Raw genomic sequence first — 20,050 nt, 5'->3', positions numbered from 1 at the left:
GTGACAGTTTATGTTTTTAAATAAGATTTTTTTCCCCACTATGTTGTACATTATCCATATTTCTAATTTACCAGAGAACTAGGACCAATATGCCACCAAAACCCAATATGGAGTTTAGAATGAACTCAAGTGTAAATAGATCAATTCCAACAACAAAATACAGCGGTAAACCTGTTGTGCAAATAGGCACGTATGGAATAGTTTCCAGATAAAAATTTGTAGCCTCCTGATCATCTGTGATTTGATGAGTTCCTCGGCTCTGAGGACAGAAGAAAGCAGGAAACTAGGCTGAAGTCACCACCCCTCCCTTAAGCCCGTCAGCCATGTTTCCCATGGTTTCTGCTGTAACAATCTGGAAATGGTTCTGCTCACGTTCAGAGCACAAGGACAGAGAGAGGACAGGGTCAGAGCTCTGACGGGCGCGTTCAATGTCCTGACATTCACAGGCCCCGCAGGGAACATACCTGAAAAGGCATCCACCAGGTAGAGCGGGTCTTTGACCTGCCTGAGCCCGCAGATCAGAAGGAACACGTGCAGGTTGTCAGCATTTTGGTTAATCTCTGCAACACAAGGGGGGACACTTCAGTGAAGAGCACGCCCCTGGAGCTGCCGCAGCCCTGTCGCCTCTCGGGCGGCTGGGAAGACAGAAGCCTCCTCCCTGGTGTTTCCTCAACGTCCTCAGCCCCCTCTGGGGGTCCACCTGGGCTCAGCTCAGCCTCTGCAGCATGCTAACCTCTGCTGCAATGAGGAAGGGCCGGGCCAAGGGAGCTGACCCAACCTCAGAGAGGGGACCAGCAGCCCAGAGAATACTTGGACCCGATTCCATCTGGGAGGACTCTGCTTGGTGAAGCTAGGAAAGAGGCTTCTGTATTAAAGTATGCTTAATACACAACCAGGCAGGGAGAGGGTCGCACATCTAAGTGCACATGCCCACAGGCCCGTGAGAGAACACACGGGTACATCAATTCCTCACACTGTGCACCGTTCAGATTACAATTCTGATTTGTCAATTATGCCTCCATAAACCTGGAAAGGGTTTCAAAATAAAAAAATATATATATATATGATCGTATGATTTTAAAAGGATTGGGTTTGCCAGATGGAGAGCTGTGGTGTGAGTTTGCAGCTGTTCCCATCAAGTGGTGCCCACTTCCTTCCCTGACCTCGGGCTGGCCTCACAGTGAGGGAGGCTGCAGAGACCTCCACGCATTGGCTGTAGGAGCCTTGTGGAGCCCACACACCCACTGCCTGGCACACCTGGGGACCTGGTAATAGGGCCCAGCAACCGCGTTGGAAATGAGACTGTGAGGAGAGGTGCATGCCTGCTGGGTGAGACCCCAGACCTGTGGCAAGGCCAGGCAGGACCCCCTGAACCTCAGCCAACTGCACACAGTGAGTGAGCCCCACAGACTCCAAGGAGCAGACAGGAGCAGCCACAAAATGATGATGCCCACCCACAAAAGCAAGAGAGATTCTCAGGTGGCCCCTCAAGCAGGGCACCCTGGCACCTCTGGATTGCACCCAGCAGAGGACTGACTCCTCGGCAACCGACAGCCTCAACACAGGCCACCTGACGCTCTGGCATTTGCAACCAGTACAACTGGCCATAAACTCCTGCCAGGTCATCTTTCCCAAGATGGGCATTTGTCCATTATTCAATGCAAACAATTTCCGACCTTCTGTTTTTCTGAGTCTTGAACAGAAATGCAATGAGTCTAACTATGGACGCCAGTGAACAGAACTCCCAGACCCTAAGAAAAGCAATGTGTATCTAAATCTGAAGACAAACTTTACCCACAGGCTAACACTGAGATGTCTCTCTAAAAAGCCTCAAAAGTTCTCACCTGAGCTGGGCTAGACCCTGGTGGTAGAGTGCTTGCCTAGCATGCCTAGGGCCCTGGGCTCAATCCTATACACCACAAAAGAAAAAAATAAAGTTATTGCTGTCTCTGAACTGTTGAAACTGTCATTGAAATGTTGAGGATTTTATAAAAATACCTCCCCAGTACTCTGAATATCCTCAATGACCTTAGAACATACACCTTGGCACTTGTTTGAAGTCTGAGCTGCAAGATAGATGCACAGATAGACCCACAGCGCAGAGCCCGGGTGAGAGTGCCGCTCACCACAAGGTGTGCACACTCGGGGTCAGGCGTGTGCCGTGCAACTGCAAGAAATCCTTCCGCCCTGTCCACACAAGGCGCTCTGTGTGTCCCATTTGGCTTCACTTCCATTTTTTAAGGTGCTTGTTCCTGACCCACTGGATAGATTTTGAGATTCCTGACAAAGACCCTGGAGGGGTCGGAGTGAAGTCGGCGATCCCCACCTCTTCCCCATCTTCGTTGTGAGGTGGTGACTAAATGGTCAAGGGAATTGGGGGAACTAAGACAGAGGTGGCAGAACAAAAGACTAAGTGCCCCGTCTCGTCCTCGGATGCTGAGCATGAGTCATGGAGACAGCATTCAGATGTGACTGCCTTGTGTGCACTTCGCTCACACAGAAAGTGTCATTTTCAAGGAAATGAAGACAACAGCTGGAAAGTCCTGCCCCTCTGCCAGAGTTCAAGTCCTTGACTCAAACATCAGCCAGACAGCGGCCACGGCTCCCTGCAGCCTGGAACGGCTCCTGCCTAGGTTTTAAAAGACACCTAAGGCAGGAGGCCTACAAGCCAGGTGAGTCCTAGAACATCGTGTTTCCTGGTTTTAACTCAGAGGTACTTTTACTGCTGAGTTTCCTGCGATACCCAGGGTAGGCATGAGTCAGGGGTGAGCTCCTCGCTGACAAACGCACACACTCACCCGTCTTCCCACCTGGATCATTTCCTGCAGGGTGATATTTTTGTCTTCAGAACAGAATCATGCTGTTTGCATGGTCTGGCACCCACATCGGCACCAACGGGCTGAGCCCCGCGCCCACCCCATCTGAGCTCGACACCCCCCTCTACATTTTACGGGTATTATTAGGGGAAAAGAACTCAAGAACTTCAGCCAACCACATTAGGCTTACTGAATTTCAACTGAAAAATCTGATTTTGTGGCTGTGTGAGAATAAAGAGATCTAGTAATACCAATTTTCCATATCAAAAACAAGCCAGCTTTCTTAGGAATAGCCCAGGAAAGAAAAAGACTACGTGTGAGTGAGGCATCTTAGAGGCTCCATTCAGAAATACAAAGTGTTGAGTGTGGGGGACTAAAATAAATAAGCAACAGGAGTAAAAATTAAATGAAAAACAAAGAAATAGGAAGGAGAGGACTGGATCAGTTCTGATCCTAGTTTGGGGGTTTGGTGGCCCAGCTTTCGAGGAACTCTGGCTTCAGAGGTGTTAGCTTGGGCATAGGAACAAATACCATGGACATTACACTGAATGTACCTGGCAGTGCCCAGAACCCTACAACCAGCTCACTCACCTGGGGTCTGCCCCTTATCTTTTGATCAGAATGGCTGTCACAAACACCACATGAGGAACTAGAGAAGCCCGTACCCCATGTAGCCAGTTAAATTCTTCTTAGTTAAAATGTGCAAACATGCATCTTGCTAGCATCAAGCTGGTTTAGTGTTTTCAACCAAGGAGACTAGTTACTTTGTTAGCTATGGCTGAGAGAAGTCACACTGTCTGGGAACCTGACAGGAGAACACGTGGTAAGACTGACCTCAGGCAGGGCGCAGTGGCACACGCCTGTAATCCTAGTGGCTCAGGAGGCTGAGGCAGGAAGATGGAGAGTTCAAAGCCAGCCTCAGCAAATTAGCAGGGCCCTAAGCAACTCAGCCAGACCCTGTGTCTAAATAATTAAATATTAAAAAGGACTGGGGTTGTGGCTCAGTGGTTAAGTGTCCCTGGCTTCAATACCTGGTACCAAAAAATAAAAATAAAAGGTTGTCCTCCAACGCTGCAGAAGCCTACTATCCCGCCACCAGCCTTTGTGACCAAGCAGATGCCAGCTGGGTAGAAGGGGGTCAGAGAGGCCCCCCCCCACCCACCCAGCTCTACAGTGGAATAGCTCATGAGAATTCAAAAGGGGTTTGGGCTATAACAGCTGCCCCAAATCTGTGTACCTTCTGTCCTCACTGAAGCTCAGTGGAGGGGACAAAACAGCCACAGGTGCCAAAGGCCCCAGAGACCAAGGTCGGATGGAAGAGAGATGACAAGGACAGTCTATCCTCAGAGCCTGGAATAGGACAAAGATGGTGGCCCAGACCAGCGGACGCCTGGCCGGGTAACCCAGGCACAGGTCCATTCCAGCCACCCGAGGTCACCATCTTGCAGTCATCCAGCTACTCCCAGACTCCCCAGGCGGAGGGTTCCAAGGACCTAGAAGCTTCTAGTCACACACACCACGAGGACACTGCTGCCATGCAGGGCGCAGAAGACAGGTCTGCTAGGGAGCATTGGACCCTCTGGGTGTTCTGTGGTCACCCCGTAGCAACACCAGACACCAGCCAGGAGGCCACAGCACCTAGGATGCATCCTCCTCCTTTAGGAATTATGAATCTCAGTCATGCCATCACCACATCCCAGGATTCCCTGAAGATGAAATAACCTCACTGCAGGCCATTTAGAGGGGCCCACCAGTTCTGAATAATGGCACCCTGACTGAGGTGATGAAGTGGCCCGACGGCGTGGCTGCATCGGTAACACTGAGCGTGGCCCTGCTGCTGTCACTTGGATGCAGGAGTACACTCCAGAAATTATTTCTAATAAAACGCTTGGAGATTCTTTTTCTCCAGGGAAACCAGTACTGACACACAGTTTGTGGTGGATGCGGTTTTGCGTGAGGATCTGGGGTGAAATGGGCCAGCCTCAGTGTTGGCTAAGGGAGGATGGCGCTTCTCAGCTTCCTCGTGGACCTGTGATTTCAACTCCACTTCACCCACAGGTGGGTCCGTCTGGACAGCACTCCTACACTGTCCCCTCTGGGGAAAACACGTCTCCACATAAAGCAGAAGAATCCTTGGACCTCCAACTGTACATGGCATCCAACTTCACCTCTTCTCCCTCCTTCATCTAGCAGTGCTGGACTGGCAGCCCGTGAGGAAGCTTTCCTCCCAGAGCATGCCCCAGGTGCCTCTCCCGTGGACCACCACGCGCCGTGTACTAAGGACACTGTGCAGCAATATCTTGCAGGAATATCATGGCCATGTTCATCTGCTCTGCTCTCAGGCAGGGAAGAAGCCCCTCTCTGCATCTCTGGTGGACTCCTTTCCAGGAGGCATCTCTCTAGAGGCAGGAGCTCCAGCAGGTGCATGGTCTAGCACAGTCTATGGTGGGAACCCTCCCGAGAAAAGAAGGGCCAGGTACGTGAAGGCAGGGCCTCGCACTCTCCTGACTGCTCACCACGGGGCTACAAAAACCCAGTGCCCCATTGAAAGGTTCAGTCAAGCCAGTTTGTAGTGTTGGCAACCATGAAACCACGGGTTACATCGACACGCAAAAATCAGTTAATTTATATATATACATACGGGCAGCAAACATTTTGAGAATACATTTTTTAAGTTTATAGTTGCATCAAAAGCAATAAAATACATAAGAGAACTTTTTAAAAGGCATGAACACTCTATACAAGCCCTTGTGAAGATAAATAAGACCAATAAATGTCCCATGGGCTCCCCGCATCTTCCTGGCCTTGTTCCAGTGTCTTGCTTCCTAGTCCTGCCCCACCCGAGCCAGTCAACCTCTGAGCTGGGCAAGCTCTCCTTCAGAGCCCATGAAGGCGACAGGAGCTGCCCCTGAGGACTTGCATCCAAGTCCTGGGAGAAGGCACCCCAGCTTACCTGAGCGCTGAAGAAAGCTGTTCCAGTTAAAAGCGGCGTTTGGTATTGTTGCAATTCCTGGGTCGAAGGAAACAGAAAAAGAGAACATGGGCATGGATGAGGTTGGGAGACATGGCAGCTTGTGGACTTTTTGGTTCTTAGGAACCCACTCAGCCCAGTCCCCACTGGGCCCATCGACCCTCCAGCAGGGGAGGTGGAAGGGCAGCCCCAGGTTCCACCAGGACAGCCGGCCTCTGGCCCCGTCCGTGGCCAGGTCAAACTTCCTCTGGGTCATGCAGATCTCAGGTTCCTTAGGGACCCTGTAGAAGGTTTCACACACAACAGAACTGAGCCTTAACAGGCCCATGTACCATCTTTATTTAAAATTCCTCATCTCAACCTCACCAATTCGTGTCCAATCATCTGAAGTCTGGGTAACATTTCCTCAAACAGATTTGCTAAGTTTACATTTTTTCTTAAAAAGCAAACCTGTAAGATTTAGACTAAATTCAAGAGCAACACTCAGCAGATTTTTTGACGATGGGAAGGAAGCTAGGAAGTTTTATAACACGTCAATCAAGTCATCTGACCACTTCTAGAACCCACTTTAGCAATCATGGTTGGCTCAGATAACACACTGGAGCCCTCTGCCAGGGACCTTGGGGGGAGGGGGAGGGACGGTGCCTCCACCCACTGTCCACACTCCTAAGATCTGCACGCCAAGTTGGTTCCTCCGGCCTCTCTGGCTGGACACGGAGATGGCACGGTTTGTCAGCATGGGGCTGCGTCCACACCCACACTGCTTCCTCCCTGCTCCAGCATCTCCCAGCTGTAATCGGGGGAGACCCCCGGCCTCCCTGCCACCTGGCCCCCTGGCCCTGTGCCCACGCAGCCTCCCTCATAGGCCAGGCGGCACACCTGCTCATGGTGCACACTCCAGAAAGGAGCATATGTGAAAACGGTCCTGATGCTAAAAACAACACTGAAACACAGGAGCAATGTTTCCATGGTGACACAATGAGGAGGGTCTTCAGGCAGGTGCCGCGAGATGAGCAGCACCGGGGGATGTCCCAGCCACGATGTCCCTGCATCCATCCTGGGCCTCTGCCTGTCCTGTCCTGGCCTGGGTCAGGTCACCTGCCCTCCCTTGAATCCCCTCTTTCCACTCCAGGTTGCACATGACAGTGTTTTGCAGGAGTGATTACAGCCCACAGGGTTGGGCTGAGGGCTTCAGATGCCACCACCGGGCAGTCTGGGTGAGGTCAAGAGGGTGGGGTGTGTGATGGGGGGCAAGTCCCAACTCAGTCAACCTGGGTGCTCAGCCCCTGTTGTACATGCACCCTGGGTGAGGTCGATTGCACTCCCACTGCCGGAAAGTGTGGGGAAGGCTGCAGTCTCAAGGACTCTTTCGTCATTTCCCTAGGTGTTCTATTCATTTCTTATTCTGATACAAAGCAATGAAACTGTGTTCATCCTGCTCATTAAGTAAACATCAGAATCATATTCTCTCATCCAAAACATCCCAGTGTATCTCTCTAAAGGACACCTTCTTTCAAAACATCATATGTGTATTTTAAAGACTCTTACCTTGACTTTGGACATAGATCTTGTCCTTAGCGTGTGGCTTATGAAAAGAGGAAGAAAGAAAAAAGTAAATTTGGTTGTCCATTGTGCACACTTTAAAAACAAAATAAAAGCCATTTTAAATCCTTTTGGAAAACATCTCTAGGCATCGCCCCCTCGGCTGCCCACAGGGTTACCTCCGCTTTTAATGGGTGTGGCCATTAAATGACAGCGTCTATAAGGCAAGAAGCATAAAAGAAGTCCCTGGGATTAGGGTTAGTGCAGTTTTATGATTGCACAGTTACTATGTTAGCAGAAGTTACTGGCGCTCAGCGGAGAACATGCTGCGATGGCGCTCCCAGTGCCCCAGCTGCTGCTGTCCGGAGCGGAGGGGAGCCTGGGGAGTATGGTTGGGGCCACACACCCTCCAGTGGGAGATCCATCCCCCTCCCCCGGGACAAAAGAAGACAGGAGAAAGAAAGAGAAAAAGAGGAGGGGAAGTAAGAAGGGGAGGGAGGGGATGCATATGTGGGGCAGATTCCTCCCACAGGCCAGGACAGGTGGACCTCAGACCCAGGGCTCCCGGGCCCCAGGCCTGCAGGCCCTTCCATGGGTGACCCTGGCGTTTGTGCCAAGGTATTGACTATTCCTTGTGGTATTTTCTGGAGAAACTGCACAAAACCACTAGCGAAAATAATCTATTTCCAGTTCATTGGGAAACAGTGGCAGAAGTCGTATGTAACTCAAGGTCAGCAGCAAGGCGGGAGTGGGAGTGGAGAGACATCCAGTGCGGACCCACTGAGGGGCCCCCCACAGACACCACCCATTCTTTTAGTGGCCCAAATATACACGTTTCCAGGGGCAAATGTCCAAAATGTGTGACTTTTGGCCCTGTGACCTAAATTTTCCAGATGAATGGATGAAATGACCAAGCCAGCTAGATGTCTGGAGGTCACAGGAGTCACGGCCCTGTCCTCATGTGTGTGTGTGTGTGTGTGTGTGTGTGTGTGTGTCTAGGGGCAGGTGCAGTCCCTGAAGTAATATGGCCCTGGCCCTGTACAGGTGTGCTGGCTGGTGCCCCCAACCCAGCCTGCAATTCGAGGAGTGGGCATTGGAGCAGCACCCCCATGGGAAAGGCGGGCCTCCTGTAGGGGGACAGCCCTGCTCCAGCCTGGCAGCTCCAGGAATCTGGTTGGTCATGAGCATGCCAGGTTGTGTTTAACCGTGAGACCCTAGGCTTCCAGGGGTCTTGAGTGCCCTCTCTGTTCACCAGGCAGCAGAGGCACATGATCTAAGCCCAAGGAGGTGGCATCTCAAAGCTCCCTTCTCTCTTGGCTAAAGAAGACACTAGCTTCCAGGGAAAAGCCAGATAACACAACTGTTGAAACTGAGAACTGAAGGTGGGAGCCCCAAAAACCTCCTTTGGTTGGATCATAACCTCACTGGGGAACTGTAGGAAACTCAGCTGGACCATGGAGGCTGAGGGTTCTGCCTTAGGACACCTCTGCAGCAGAGGCTCAGAACCTCGGACAGAGGAGGCCGAAGTTCTGCTAAAAGCACGTTGGACAGCAGCTCAGCCAGTGTTGGTGCACACATGTGACGATAACAGGGTCCACATAATCCTGGGTAAATCGGATTCATGAAGGAGAGGAAAAATAGAGTTTATAGTCTTGCCCCTCCCTGCATGAAATGCGCTTTGCAAAATGTTCCCTTAGAAAGTTCTCTTTTCTACCAAAAACCTCATTTAACTGCTATGTCAACTCTACAATCAGAAGGAACTGATGTGCATGGAGACTCCTAGATTTAACCACTGGTGTTTATAAGTCTTTGAATATCATTTCTCTAAAACCCATTGAAAGCCTGAAAAGGTAAGTAAATGAACAGTCTAGTATAGACCTCTACAACACATCAACAATGATATTTTGAGATGTGATCTAAAGCAAATCAAGAAAATAGAGCTACAGTATAAAAGATATCTGGACCTGGGCTATTTGTAATCATTGTGCTAACAGAAATCCGGCAAAGGCCAATTGGCTTATACTGATTTTGAAAAACATTTTCTGTATTAAAATGGTACAAATACAAATTAGTTTTCTTTGTTCAATATTTATTGCTTCATTTGCCCTATGATGAGCCAAAGTCCTTGTGTATCACTTGTCTTGCCAGATTAGCTCATCTATGAGTTTTATTTTATTTATAAAGTCAAATAAAAAGGATTGGGTCTACACAAGAGTGTGATGGAAAAGACTCTCCATTTCAGTATCTATCCAGAACTGTTGCTTAATTGAGCCTGTCACTGACTAGACACAGAAAGCCAGTGTCCTATCAGACAGACATGTAAGACAGGCATGTAAATAGGTGTAACAGAAGCAAATGCTCATTGGTGACTTTTAGTAATAGAATAACAGCAATCACAGAGAGATTCCCCATTCTTTAGCTAATGCAACACGAGGCTAATCTTCTGAAGTGAAGCCTTCTGCATGTGAAAACTACAATAAATATTAATCTTGTAATGTATGCATAATTAAATCCTCTTCAAGAGGCAAAAATAATTTTTATTTTGAAATTACAATACAGCTTCTGATTGTGACTTTATCAAATGTCTGCATGGGCTGCGGCTGCAGCTCAGTGGTAGGGCACTTGCCCAGCATGCGAGGGCCTGGGTTCCATCCCCAGCACCGTGGCCCACGACATTCCAGAAAATATGTCGGTGCCTCAAACACATAAATTGGGCACTTCCCTGGGGGGATGTGGTGTTTTGTTTTCTTGTCCTTCTTAATTCTTTTCCATTGAAAATCTCTTTCCAAGCCAGAAAAGAAAATGATATTTTTAAAAAAGGGAGTACAAAGGAAACAGTCTTGCTGCTGAACTCCCGAAACTGAACTGCAGAGATACTCTCCAAGCAAAGGAAACAGCTGGGATGGTGGCTTGGTGATGGTGCACTTCCCCAGCATGCCCGGGGCCCTGGCTTCCAACCCAGGTGAGCTGGGGACACCATCCTATCCAATCATGGAGGAACCAGCAGAAACAGAGCCAGAAGGACCCGCGATCCTGCACAACAGCTGGGGAGTGGGGGTGTCCCATCCAAGGCAGAAGTAGGTCAAGCATAGGAACCATGGGCAGGAAAAGCCAGAGAACTTTTGCTTTCCCAGCAGTGACATCTCTGGGGGCGACACTCAGAACCACTGCTGACCGAGTGCTCAGAAGCATCTGCCCTCCTCAGCTACCTGGCCCAGAAGAAGTGGTGCTCCCACCTCCCACCTCCCACCTGCCGGAGCCCAGGTCACACAACAGGTCAGCTCCAGATCTGTTCTCCAGAGTCCAGGAGCTCGCCCCTTGCTGCTGGGTTCCCTTGAAGCTTCTCAGTCCCCGGGGCCATTCATACACGGCAGGGGGTGAAAGAAACATGTGCCCTCCTTCAAGAACTCTCTGAGGAAAGGCGATCTTAACACAAGTTTTTGGAGTGATCAGCTTCCAAGATGCCATTGATCCCTGGAGGGCCTCGCATGGAGCCCTGTGTAGAGGGCAGCCCACCCGGAGGTAGCCAGGAGATGACACCCACCGGGTGGGCGATTTCAGGTGGTCGGGGCCACAGCAGGAGTGGGCAGTAGCTCAGACACTATCCAGGCAATGTTTAGAGGCAGCAGCACACAGAGCAGTGGCCATGCGGGGAGAGGAGGAGTACCAAGCACAGAAACAGCAAGCACTCGCTGCGTACGTCAGTACTAGTTAATAGGCAGCTGGCCCAGGTTAGGTCAGTGTGGATGCCCACGGAGACGTTTGGGCTCACCTGTGACATGAACCATATGTGTGACAGTCCCTGAGATCTGCCTCGCTTTCTGCATTCTAGTTTCCAAAAGAATCTTGATGAGTTTAGGTACAGGCTGAAAATAAAATGGCACTTGAGCTACTGCCCACCACGACGACTTGAAGGACAGAGATCTTGGTTACAAGGCAGAGAATTAAGCCCCAGAGGTGGTGACTCAAAAGTTTTCAAATGACCACACACATCACTAAAAAGGTGACAGCACCAGGAAGCTCAGCTGCATGCTGAGCGCAGCCAACTGCACCCCGGGGCCACCCTGCCGTCACCGTGCCTATTACAAAGCCATGCTTTCTCAAACACAAGGGTTTTACAAGGAGTGCATAAATAAATTCTGGGATTTAATGTTCTCTTAGAATAATTATTGGTCAGAGTGTGACCACAGGCCTGAGGGTCTCGAGACCCAGGGAGACATGTCAAAACATCATCGCTGCTTCTGCAGGGGCAAGAGGTGCCACTGAGCTAGACATCAATTTCTAATTTGTTTTTGGTGAAATGTTTACATTTTTTTAAAGATTTTTTAAAAAAATTTTTTCCTATTAGTTATTCATGACAGTAGAATGCATTTTGATCCATCACACATAAGTGGCATATAACTTGTCATTCCTCTGATTGTACATGATGTAGAATCACACCAGTTGTGTGATCATAGATGTACACAGGGCAAGAATTTCTGATTCATCCTACTACCCTTCCTACCCCCAGAGCCCCTCCCCTCCCTTCACTCCCCTCTACCTAATCCAAAGTACCCCGAACCCCCAACTTCGTATTGTGAATTAGCATCTTCGTATCAGAGAAAACAGTCAGCCTTTGGTTTTAGGGGATTGGCTTATTTCACTTAGCATGATGTTCTCCAGCTCCATTCATTTACCTTAAAAAATTCTTTTTTAAGGCTGAATAATATTCCATTGTGCATATATACCAGTTTCTTTTTTTAAATATTTTTTTCAGTTGTAGATGAACACAATGCCTTTTATTTTATTTATTTATTTTTATTTGGTGCTGAGGATCACACCCAGTGCTTCACATGTGCTAGGCAAGTGCTCTATCACTGAGCCACAAACCCAGACTGATACCATAGTTTCTTTGTCCAGTCATCTGTTGAATGGCATCTAGATAGGTTCTATAGTTTGGCTATTATGAATTGAGCTGCTATAAACATTGATGTGGCTGCATCACTGTTGTATGCTGATTGTAAGTCCTTTGGGTATTAAACCGAGGAGTGGGATAGCTGGGTCAAATGGGGGTTCCATTCCAAGTTTTCTAAGAAGTCTCCATACTGCTTTCCATAGTGGCTGCACCAATTTGCAGTTCCACCAGCAGTGTAGGAGTGTGCCTTTTTCCCCCACATCCTCACCAACATTTATTGTTGCCTGTATTCTTGAAGATTGCCATTCTGACAGGAGTGGGATAAAATCTCAGTGTAATTTTGGTTTGCATTTCTCTAATTGCTAGAGATGTTGAACATTTTTTATGTTTGTTGATCAATTATATTTCTTCTCTGTGAAGTGTCTATTCATTTACTTAGCCCATTTATTGATTAGGTTGTTTATTTCTTTGGTGTTGAGGTTTTTGAGCTCTTTATATATCATGGAGATTAGTGCTCTATGTGAGGTGCATGTGGTATCAATTTTCTCCCATTTTATAGGCTCTTTCTTCATGTTATTGCTTCCTTTGCTGAGCAGAAGCTTTTTAATTTGATTCTTAATATTAATTCTTGTGCTTTAGGAGTCTTGTTAAGATAGTCAGATCCTAGGCTGACATGATGAAAATTTGGGCCTACTTTTTTTTCTATTAGGTGCAGGGTCTCTATTCTAGTGCCTAAGTCTTTGATCTACTTTCAGTTTTGTGCAGGGTGAGAGATAGGGTTTTAATTTCATTTTGCTACATGTGGTTTTCCAGTTTTCCTAGCACCATTTGTTCTGAATAAGCTTTCTTTTCTCCAGTGTATGTTTTTGGTGCCTTTGTCAAGTATGAGATAACTATATTTATGTGGGTTAGTCTCTGTGCCCTCCATACTGCACCATTGGTCTACATGTCTATTTTGGTGCCAATACCATGCCCTTTTTATTACTACAGCTCTGCAGTATAGTTTAAGGTCTGGTATTGTGATGCCTCCTGCATTACTTTTCTCACTAAGGATTGCTTTGGCTATTTTGGGCCTCTTACTTTTACATATGAATTTGATGATTGCCTTTTCTAGTTCTATGAAGAATGTCATTGGGATTTTTTTAATATTTATTTTTTAGTTGGACACAATACCTTTATTTTGTTTATTTATTTTTATGTGGTGCTGAGGATTGAACCCAGGGCTTCACACGTGCAAGGCAAGTGCTCTACCGCTGAGCCACAACCCCAGCCCTCATTGGGATTTTAATAGGAATTGCATTAAATCTGTATAGTGCTTTGGGTAGTATGGCCATTTTGGCAATATTAATTCTGCCTATCCAAGAGCAAGGGAGATATCTCCATCTTCTAAGGTCTTCTTCAATTTCTTTCTTTAGTGTTCTGTAGTTTTCTTTATAGAGGTCTTTCTCCTCTTTTGTTTGATTGATTCCCAAGTATTTGATTTTATTTCCTGAGGCTACTGTGAATGGAGTAGTTTTCCTAATTTCTCTTTCAGTGGATTCATCACTGATATATAGGAACATAATTCACCACATCAATGGATTTAAAGACCAGAATCATATAATCATCTCAATAGATGCAGAAAAAGCATTTGACAAAATCGCAACACTTCATGCTGAAAACACTAGAAAAACTAGGATAATAGGAACGGACCTCAACATTGTAAAAGCTGTCTATGCTAAGCCAAGGTAAGATCATTCTAAATGGAGATAAATTGAAGGCATTCTCTCTAAAAACTGGAACAAGACAAGGATGCCCTCTTTCAACAGTCCTTGAAACTCTAGCCAGAGCAACCAGACAGACGAAAGAAATTAAAGGGATGCGAATAGGAAAAGAAGAACTCAAACTATCACTATTTGCTGATGATATGATTCTACATTTAGAAGACCTAAAAAATTCCATCAGAAAACTTCTAGAATAAATAAATTCAGCAACTTAGCAGATATAAAATCAATACCCACAAATCAAACGTGTTCCTATACATCAATGTTTACATTTTTCTGGTGAAAGTCTTGAGGAAAAAAACATCCTAAACTTGAATGAGAACTATTAGCCAGATTTGCTTCTGCAGGTATTACGTTCTGCAGCAAGAAGTCAAAATCCCATACAGGATATTTCTACAATGTTCACAGTACACAGCTCACAGCTGGAAACACCTAGTAAATCAGATTCTCAAAAATGCTGAGTCAGGAGCAAAATACCACAAAACAGGACCAAGGCCGGGCAGGAGAGACTCACAGCTGCATGGCCTGCCATCCTGGCGAGGGGCCCATGGGGACACAGCACACATGATGTCAAATTGACAACCTGAGCCTAGACAAAGGCATCTCAAACTAAGACAGAGAAAACCCTCTTTGTGGAAATCCTATCAAAGCTTGTGTAGAGCCAGTTGTCAACAGATTACAAACACAGCCTCCAAAATCCGGTCCCCACGAGGCCACTCCAGCTCTCAGAGGCTGACATGGACCTGTGACCTGACACGCTCTGGCTGGACAGTCTGTCCACGGGCATCCCCATCAGACACTGGGTCTGAGTGTTCCAGAAGCTGGAGGCTGCTCCACCCCTGCGTCATGGAGCTGCGCTGGTGGGCACAGGGCCACACCACCTGTGGTGCTCACTCTGAGGTGGAGCTGGCCAGAGCCCTGGTGTGCAGTAAGTACAAACGCACTGGCTCCGAAGGCTCTGTACCAGACAAGGGCGAAGGTATCCCAGTCTTCTCTGTTCTGATTCCACATTGTGATGAGATTCTAGACACGGATCGGGGAGTAAAGAATTTGGCCCAGACCAAAGAGAGCACTGGCCTTGCCCTCAGCTGCTGGGCAAGGACACCTGAGAGCTGAGGACTGTCTTTGTTTAGGATGGGGGGGCCCCACGCTGGATCTGAATGGGGCCGGCCACACCCAGTAGTCCCGGGGTTGGGGCTGGCCATGCAGAAAGGCTGACGTGGTGATTTCAAGTGAGGACTTACGTCGAGTGCTGTCAGTCAATCTGGAGACTGAGTCCAAACAAGGGGCAAGGGGCAGTCCGTCTTGCCCACATGAGGAAGGCCCAGTGAAACTGGGGACAGTGAACTCAGGTGAGCATCCTGGATTGCCCCACTCCATGTGTCCCATCATGCCTTCCTGCCGCTGGTGTGAGGAGGGAGGCCAGCCTTGGGGACTAAAGGCTCTGTACAGTCAGGAGCAGTGTGGCTTGTGGGCAGCAACAAGACAGAAGCACCAAGATTAAGTTGACACCTTTCTGGTTGCTTTTTAAGTGCAGCTACTGGAGAGTTTTCAATCACACCTCTGGCAGCACCGAGCATCTGTCCAACAGGATTGGTACCAGCAGCACCCGTGTTGCTGGGTGCCTTCATTTAATGACCTTTTTAAGTGTCATTTGAGAAAATATGAGTTTTACCCTAGATTTTAATGCTCAGAACTACAATTACCTACATAAACTCTACACACACGATCATCCTCTTTTCTGAAATCACAAAAAGAAATAAGAAACAAATGCCATAAGTTTTTCTAATCTGGGCTTACTGAAATTCAATTCTGGTTTGATGATAACTAGGTAAGATCAACGAAACTGCAACCCGAGCCCAGCCTGCTCACTGAGATAGAATACAAAATTAAAACCCAAAGCAGGCAATTCTGCACCGAAGAGCATAAGTGAATGGATCAAAATCTGTATCATTGAATAAGAAACCTTTATATTAATTCAACAATTAATTACTGACAAAAATAATCAAATAAAGGTATTGAGCTGAGTTGTATCAAAAAATCCACCCACCCACAAAAAGGTATATCAAAAAACAGCTTCACATTCAAATTTAATAAGCCTGCCGCTTTAAGTTACAGACACAAATTAATCCCTTTTCTGATGGGCAATAGTGTAGTGTCTCTCGAATCCTCATCCACGACCTTTGCTACCTTCTGGGTGCGTCTTCAAGTGTGTGCCCTGTGCTTGGTGGAGGCTCCCCCAAGGATTGCAGCAGGTGTGGCGGGGCTGACTGTCCCTGTTGGGGAAGGGTTCGCTGAACTCCGAGATGTCGCCTTCTCCTTAGTAAAGGTGGCTGGCTTCAATTCTAATCTTTGCTTGAAAATTCACATTTGTTGTTGGCAACCAATACTGCCTGCCACTCATTTTTCTGGAAGGGACGGGCACAATCTGCTGGGCGTTGAGAAAGTGTCTGGGGAACGTCTGAGCAGCTGTGGTTCATCCCCAGTCATTCTCCCCAGGGAAAGGCAGGCTCAGAGGCAGCAAACTCAGTTTGCAACTCAGCCAGCCAGGAAGGGCCTCCTCTGAGCGCACTGTCACACGCCCTCAGGAGGCCTCAGGGGTGCTGTGGACATGCTTTCTCTTTCATCCCAAGACTTGCAAACATGCTTTAGGGTTGGTGCTTCAAGGTTGTCCTCAGAATCGCTTCAGTGAGGAATTATGTGATGCTGGGTAAGTGGGTGGTGGTGACTCACCTTGCTGTCCCCACTCACCTTGCTATTCCCACAGTACAGAAGGCCAAAGATCCCTTAGCATTATCAGAGAGCAGGATTGACCCCATCTGGGGGTGACTAGCTTAAGGAGGCTGAGTGAATGTCAACCAGGGACAGGATAATAAGCTAACAGCCAGGGCACTTGGCTAAAGCCTCCGGAGACTCCAGGGCTGCGGGGATTCACCAGCTGCAGGGTTCATCTGTTTTTGTTGCTAATTCTGTGCTTGACAATTAATGAATCTGCATGAAAAAGTACAGCCTGAGTCCTGGCCCAGGGGGTGTGGTGACAAGGGCTCTGTCCTCGCCCCTGGGCAGCCCTCTCCAGGGCCTGGGTTTTGAGAACTGGAGTTGTGTAAGGATGGACAGAAGCCCGAGAGTCCTACCAGAGGGGGTTGCACCTGCCCATGGGAAGGGTGTGGGCCCTGTGCAAACCCCAGGCTGGGACAGGGGCTGGCTGATGGCCCACCACCAGGGAACAGCCCTGCCCACTAGAGGAGACTGGGCATGGCCTTCTTTTTAGCTCTGCAGGCACCCATCTCTGCTGCCTTTCCTTCCCCCCTGAGGACTCTGCCAGACTCCCCCCAACTCACTTCACCTGCCCCAAGTCAGAAGGAATACGAAGTCAATAAGTAAATTAACCTTCGGATCTGCACAGTTCTGACTCTTTAAAGCTTTCCAATCAATAGCCCTGGGAGGCTCCCTCTGCACCTAAGGTTTTACTCAGGGATACGAGGCTGCCGCAACATTTAGAGTGCAGCCTGTAAATCTCCCAATCTGAGATCATAAAAGAAAATAGACAAAACATTAAAAGATTTGACTACTGGGCTGTTTTGTCATTTGATGATAACATAAAAAAATCAGTGAAGTTTTGAGAGGATCTGCACGTAAAAAAAAAATCAATGTATGGGAAACATAATGCACTGTTGTGAGCCCCGAGGCACCGTCAAGAGGACCCTGTCAACTCCAATCAGATTGCGTTCCAGCCCCCCAAGGCTGCGACTCACCCGCACAACGAAAGACAACACCAGATAAACACGTACCCACTGCGTCTGTGCCATCTCCTTCATCGACTCCGTGAAGGCGACAGCAAATCTAGTAAATGAACAAAAATAATGGAGACAATTAGGCCAGAATTCAATTAACAAAACTGTGAAACAGCTCCTTGGAACAAATGATGAGAGACAGGGTAAGGCACTGAATTTAAAGTGCAATCAATCTTTATTACTTGTGGTCACTGACCATTAGGTTCACACTCCACTCACATCAAAAAAGTTGCTTATGGGAAGAAGTAAACCAAATGATGTTCAAAACTTCCTATTTTTCTTGTTAATTCCATGCAAGGTCAGAGAAGCAGGGGTAGAATTAAAACCAGCAAGCCAGGTGCAGGAGAGAAGCAGGGCACTTGGCTAAAGCCTCCCTGAGACTCCAGGGCTGTGGGGATTCACCAGATGGACATGAACACCTACGTGTTATTTATTGGATTTGTTCATTTGGTTATTTACTTTTTTTTTAAACCAGAGATTGAACCCTGGGGTGCTCTACCACTGAACCACACGCCAGCCCTTCTAATTTTTTTTTTTTTTTAATTCTGAAGCAGGACCTTTCTAAGCCATGGAGGTTGGTTGGCCTTGAACTTGTGATTCTCCTGCCTCTGACTCCCAAGTCACTGGGATAGAAGATATGCACCATCATGCCCGGCATATATACATTTTGATACAGTTAAATACTTCTTCAGCAAATGTGCAACGGGCTCTCAAGCTAAGAATGAGAAGATAAGGTGTTCATGAAGTTCTTGTTTGTCATGAAGTACAGAAATATTAACAGATACCTCTTAATGGAAATGAATACCACATTCCTAGGTGGGAAGGATATGAAGATGTTCCTGTTCACCAAGTGAGATGAGAATTCAATAGCAGTGCAAAGGGCATCCTGGCCCATCGCCAGCTACTGCTGTTCACCCAGGGAACAGGACTTCAAGGAAGGCTGCTGCATGACCAGGACCAAGAAGATCAGAAGTCCTAGAGGGCTTCATCCCAGAGGGCACCTTGAGTCAAAGGCTCGGGAGACCATGGTGGGCACTGGAGGCCGTCCATCATTCCTGCCCGACAGAGTCACTATTCCAGGCAAGCAGGCAGTGTGCCCTCTCCGAGGGCACCCTGTTTCTGCCCTCCTCAGAACGCTTCAGAGTGTGGAGCCCTAAGGCCCTGGGCCAGGAAGGAACTTGAAGACAGCAGCCCTCTTGTGAAAGGTGTCCAACAAGGACCCTTGCACCTTGGTTGAATATTGGGTTTACCCACTTTGCCTTATGATTCTGTTTGTTGAAAACATCAGTAGTCAAGACTACAGCTCAGAAAACTACAGGTGGAATTACTGGTATTTAGCTAGTGCTGACCTACCAAACAGCAGAGCCACAGCATTAACCTAGGAGGTGCAATTTTCTAATCATGAAATGACTTTTATGCCACTTCATTTTATGTCAACCCTCTCTAGATCATTGATTTAACAATATTTTCCCCAATAGCTGTCTGAATGATGCTCCATGAAATGATTTCCACAATTTTGTGGATACTTTTAATTTAATTTTGATATTTATAAAATAATTGCCAAATTATTACTATATTATAATATTTACAAGCTGAAGATTGATGCTAAATTAAAATTGGACACTATACTATATAGAAGAAAAGGCTAACATATGAAAGAAAATGTTTGAGCTATTCCCTGTAGAAAAAAATGCACTGATTTAAGAATTATTTGATGGAAGATGAGACACCACAGAGTTAGGCAAGGTCCAGGCTTTGCTTTATAGAACAGGGACTCTGGTGTCAGCCAAGACCTGTTTTATGCCTGCAAATTTCTTGGCCACTAACCTCAATCAATGACCCCCAAATAAAAATCAAAATTGTTTTAATAACAATGCAATGAATAATACTAATGATAATACCATTAAGATGGATTCGCTCAGTATTAGTTCTAGTAAACAGAATTATTTTTCTTCTTTAAAACTGTGTGTTAAAAACCACATGATTCTAGAGGTAATAAGTGTTTGGAGTGTGAGACCACCACAGAGAAACCCTGTAGGATGGCTGCCCTTCAAGGCGGCCCCCAAGGGTCAGCGCCTTCGTCCACTGGGGGTACACATGAGCATGCACTCAGAATGTGGGTCTCCATTTTCAACAGGCTGCATTTCCACCCACTTGGGCTCAGCAAGTCCTCAAGAATAACAGGGTCCCGGCATTCCCTGGCCCAAGGGGTGTCCAAAGACTGCACCCACATTACACAAAATAGGCTGCCCTGGGGGGTTGGGGGTGAC

At 47.5% G+C, this 20,050-nt stretch overlaps 1 protein-coding gene across 1 annotated transcript in view; it reads right to left on the bottom strand.

Annotated features, from left to right (window-relative positions):
* The window catches only part of GLT1D1 (glycosyltransferase 1 domain containing 1), a gene marked incomplete at its 5' end in the record, with an annotated part of 75,456 nt that overhangs the window by 36,795 nt on the left and 18,611 nt on the right, over positions 1-20,050 (bottom strand). The window contains 6 exon segments of the mRNA XM_081286527.1: positions 465-560; positions 5,770-5,826; positions 7,336-7,372; positions 11,102-11,104; positions 11,106-11,150; positions 17,778-17,829. Coding sequence (XP_081142653.1) covers positions 465-560; positions 5,770-5,826; positions 7,336-7,372; positions 11,102-11,104; positions 11,106-11,150; positions 17,778-17,829 — 290 coding nt within the window.

This window comes from Spermophilus citellus, assembly GCF_964194105.1.
Source record: "Spermophilus citellus genome assembly, chromosome: 3".
Classification (NCBI taxonomy): domain Eukaryota; kingdom Metazoa; phylum Chordata; class Mammalia; order Rodentia; family Sciuridae; genus Spermophilus; species Spermophilus citellus.
Note: the sequence above shows the minus strand (reverse complement) of the source record. Positions and strands in the feature narration are given on the sequence as shown.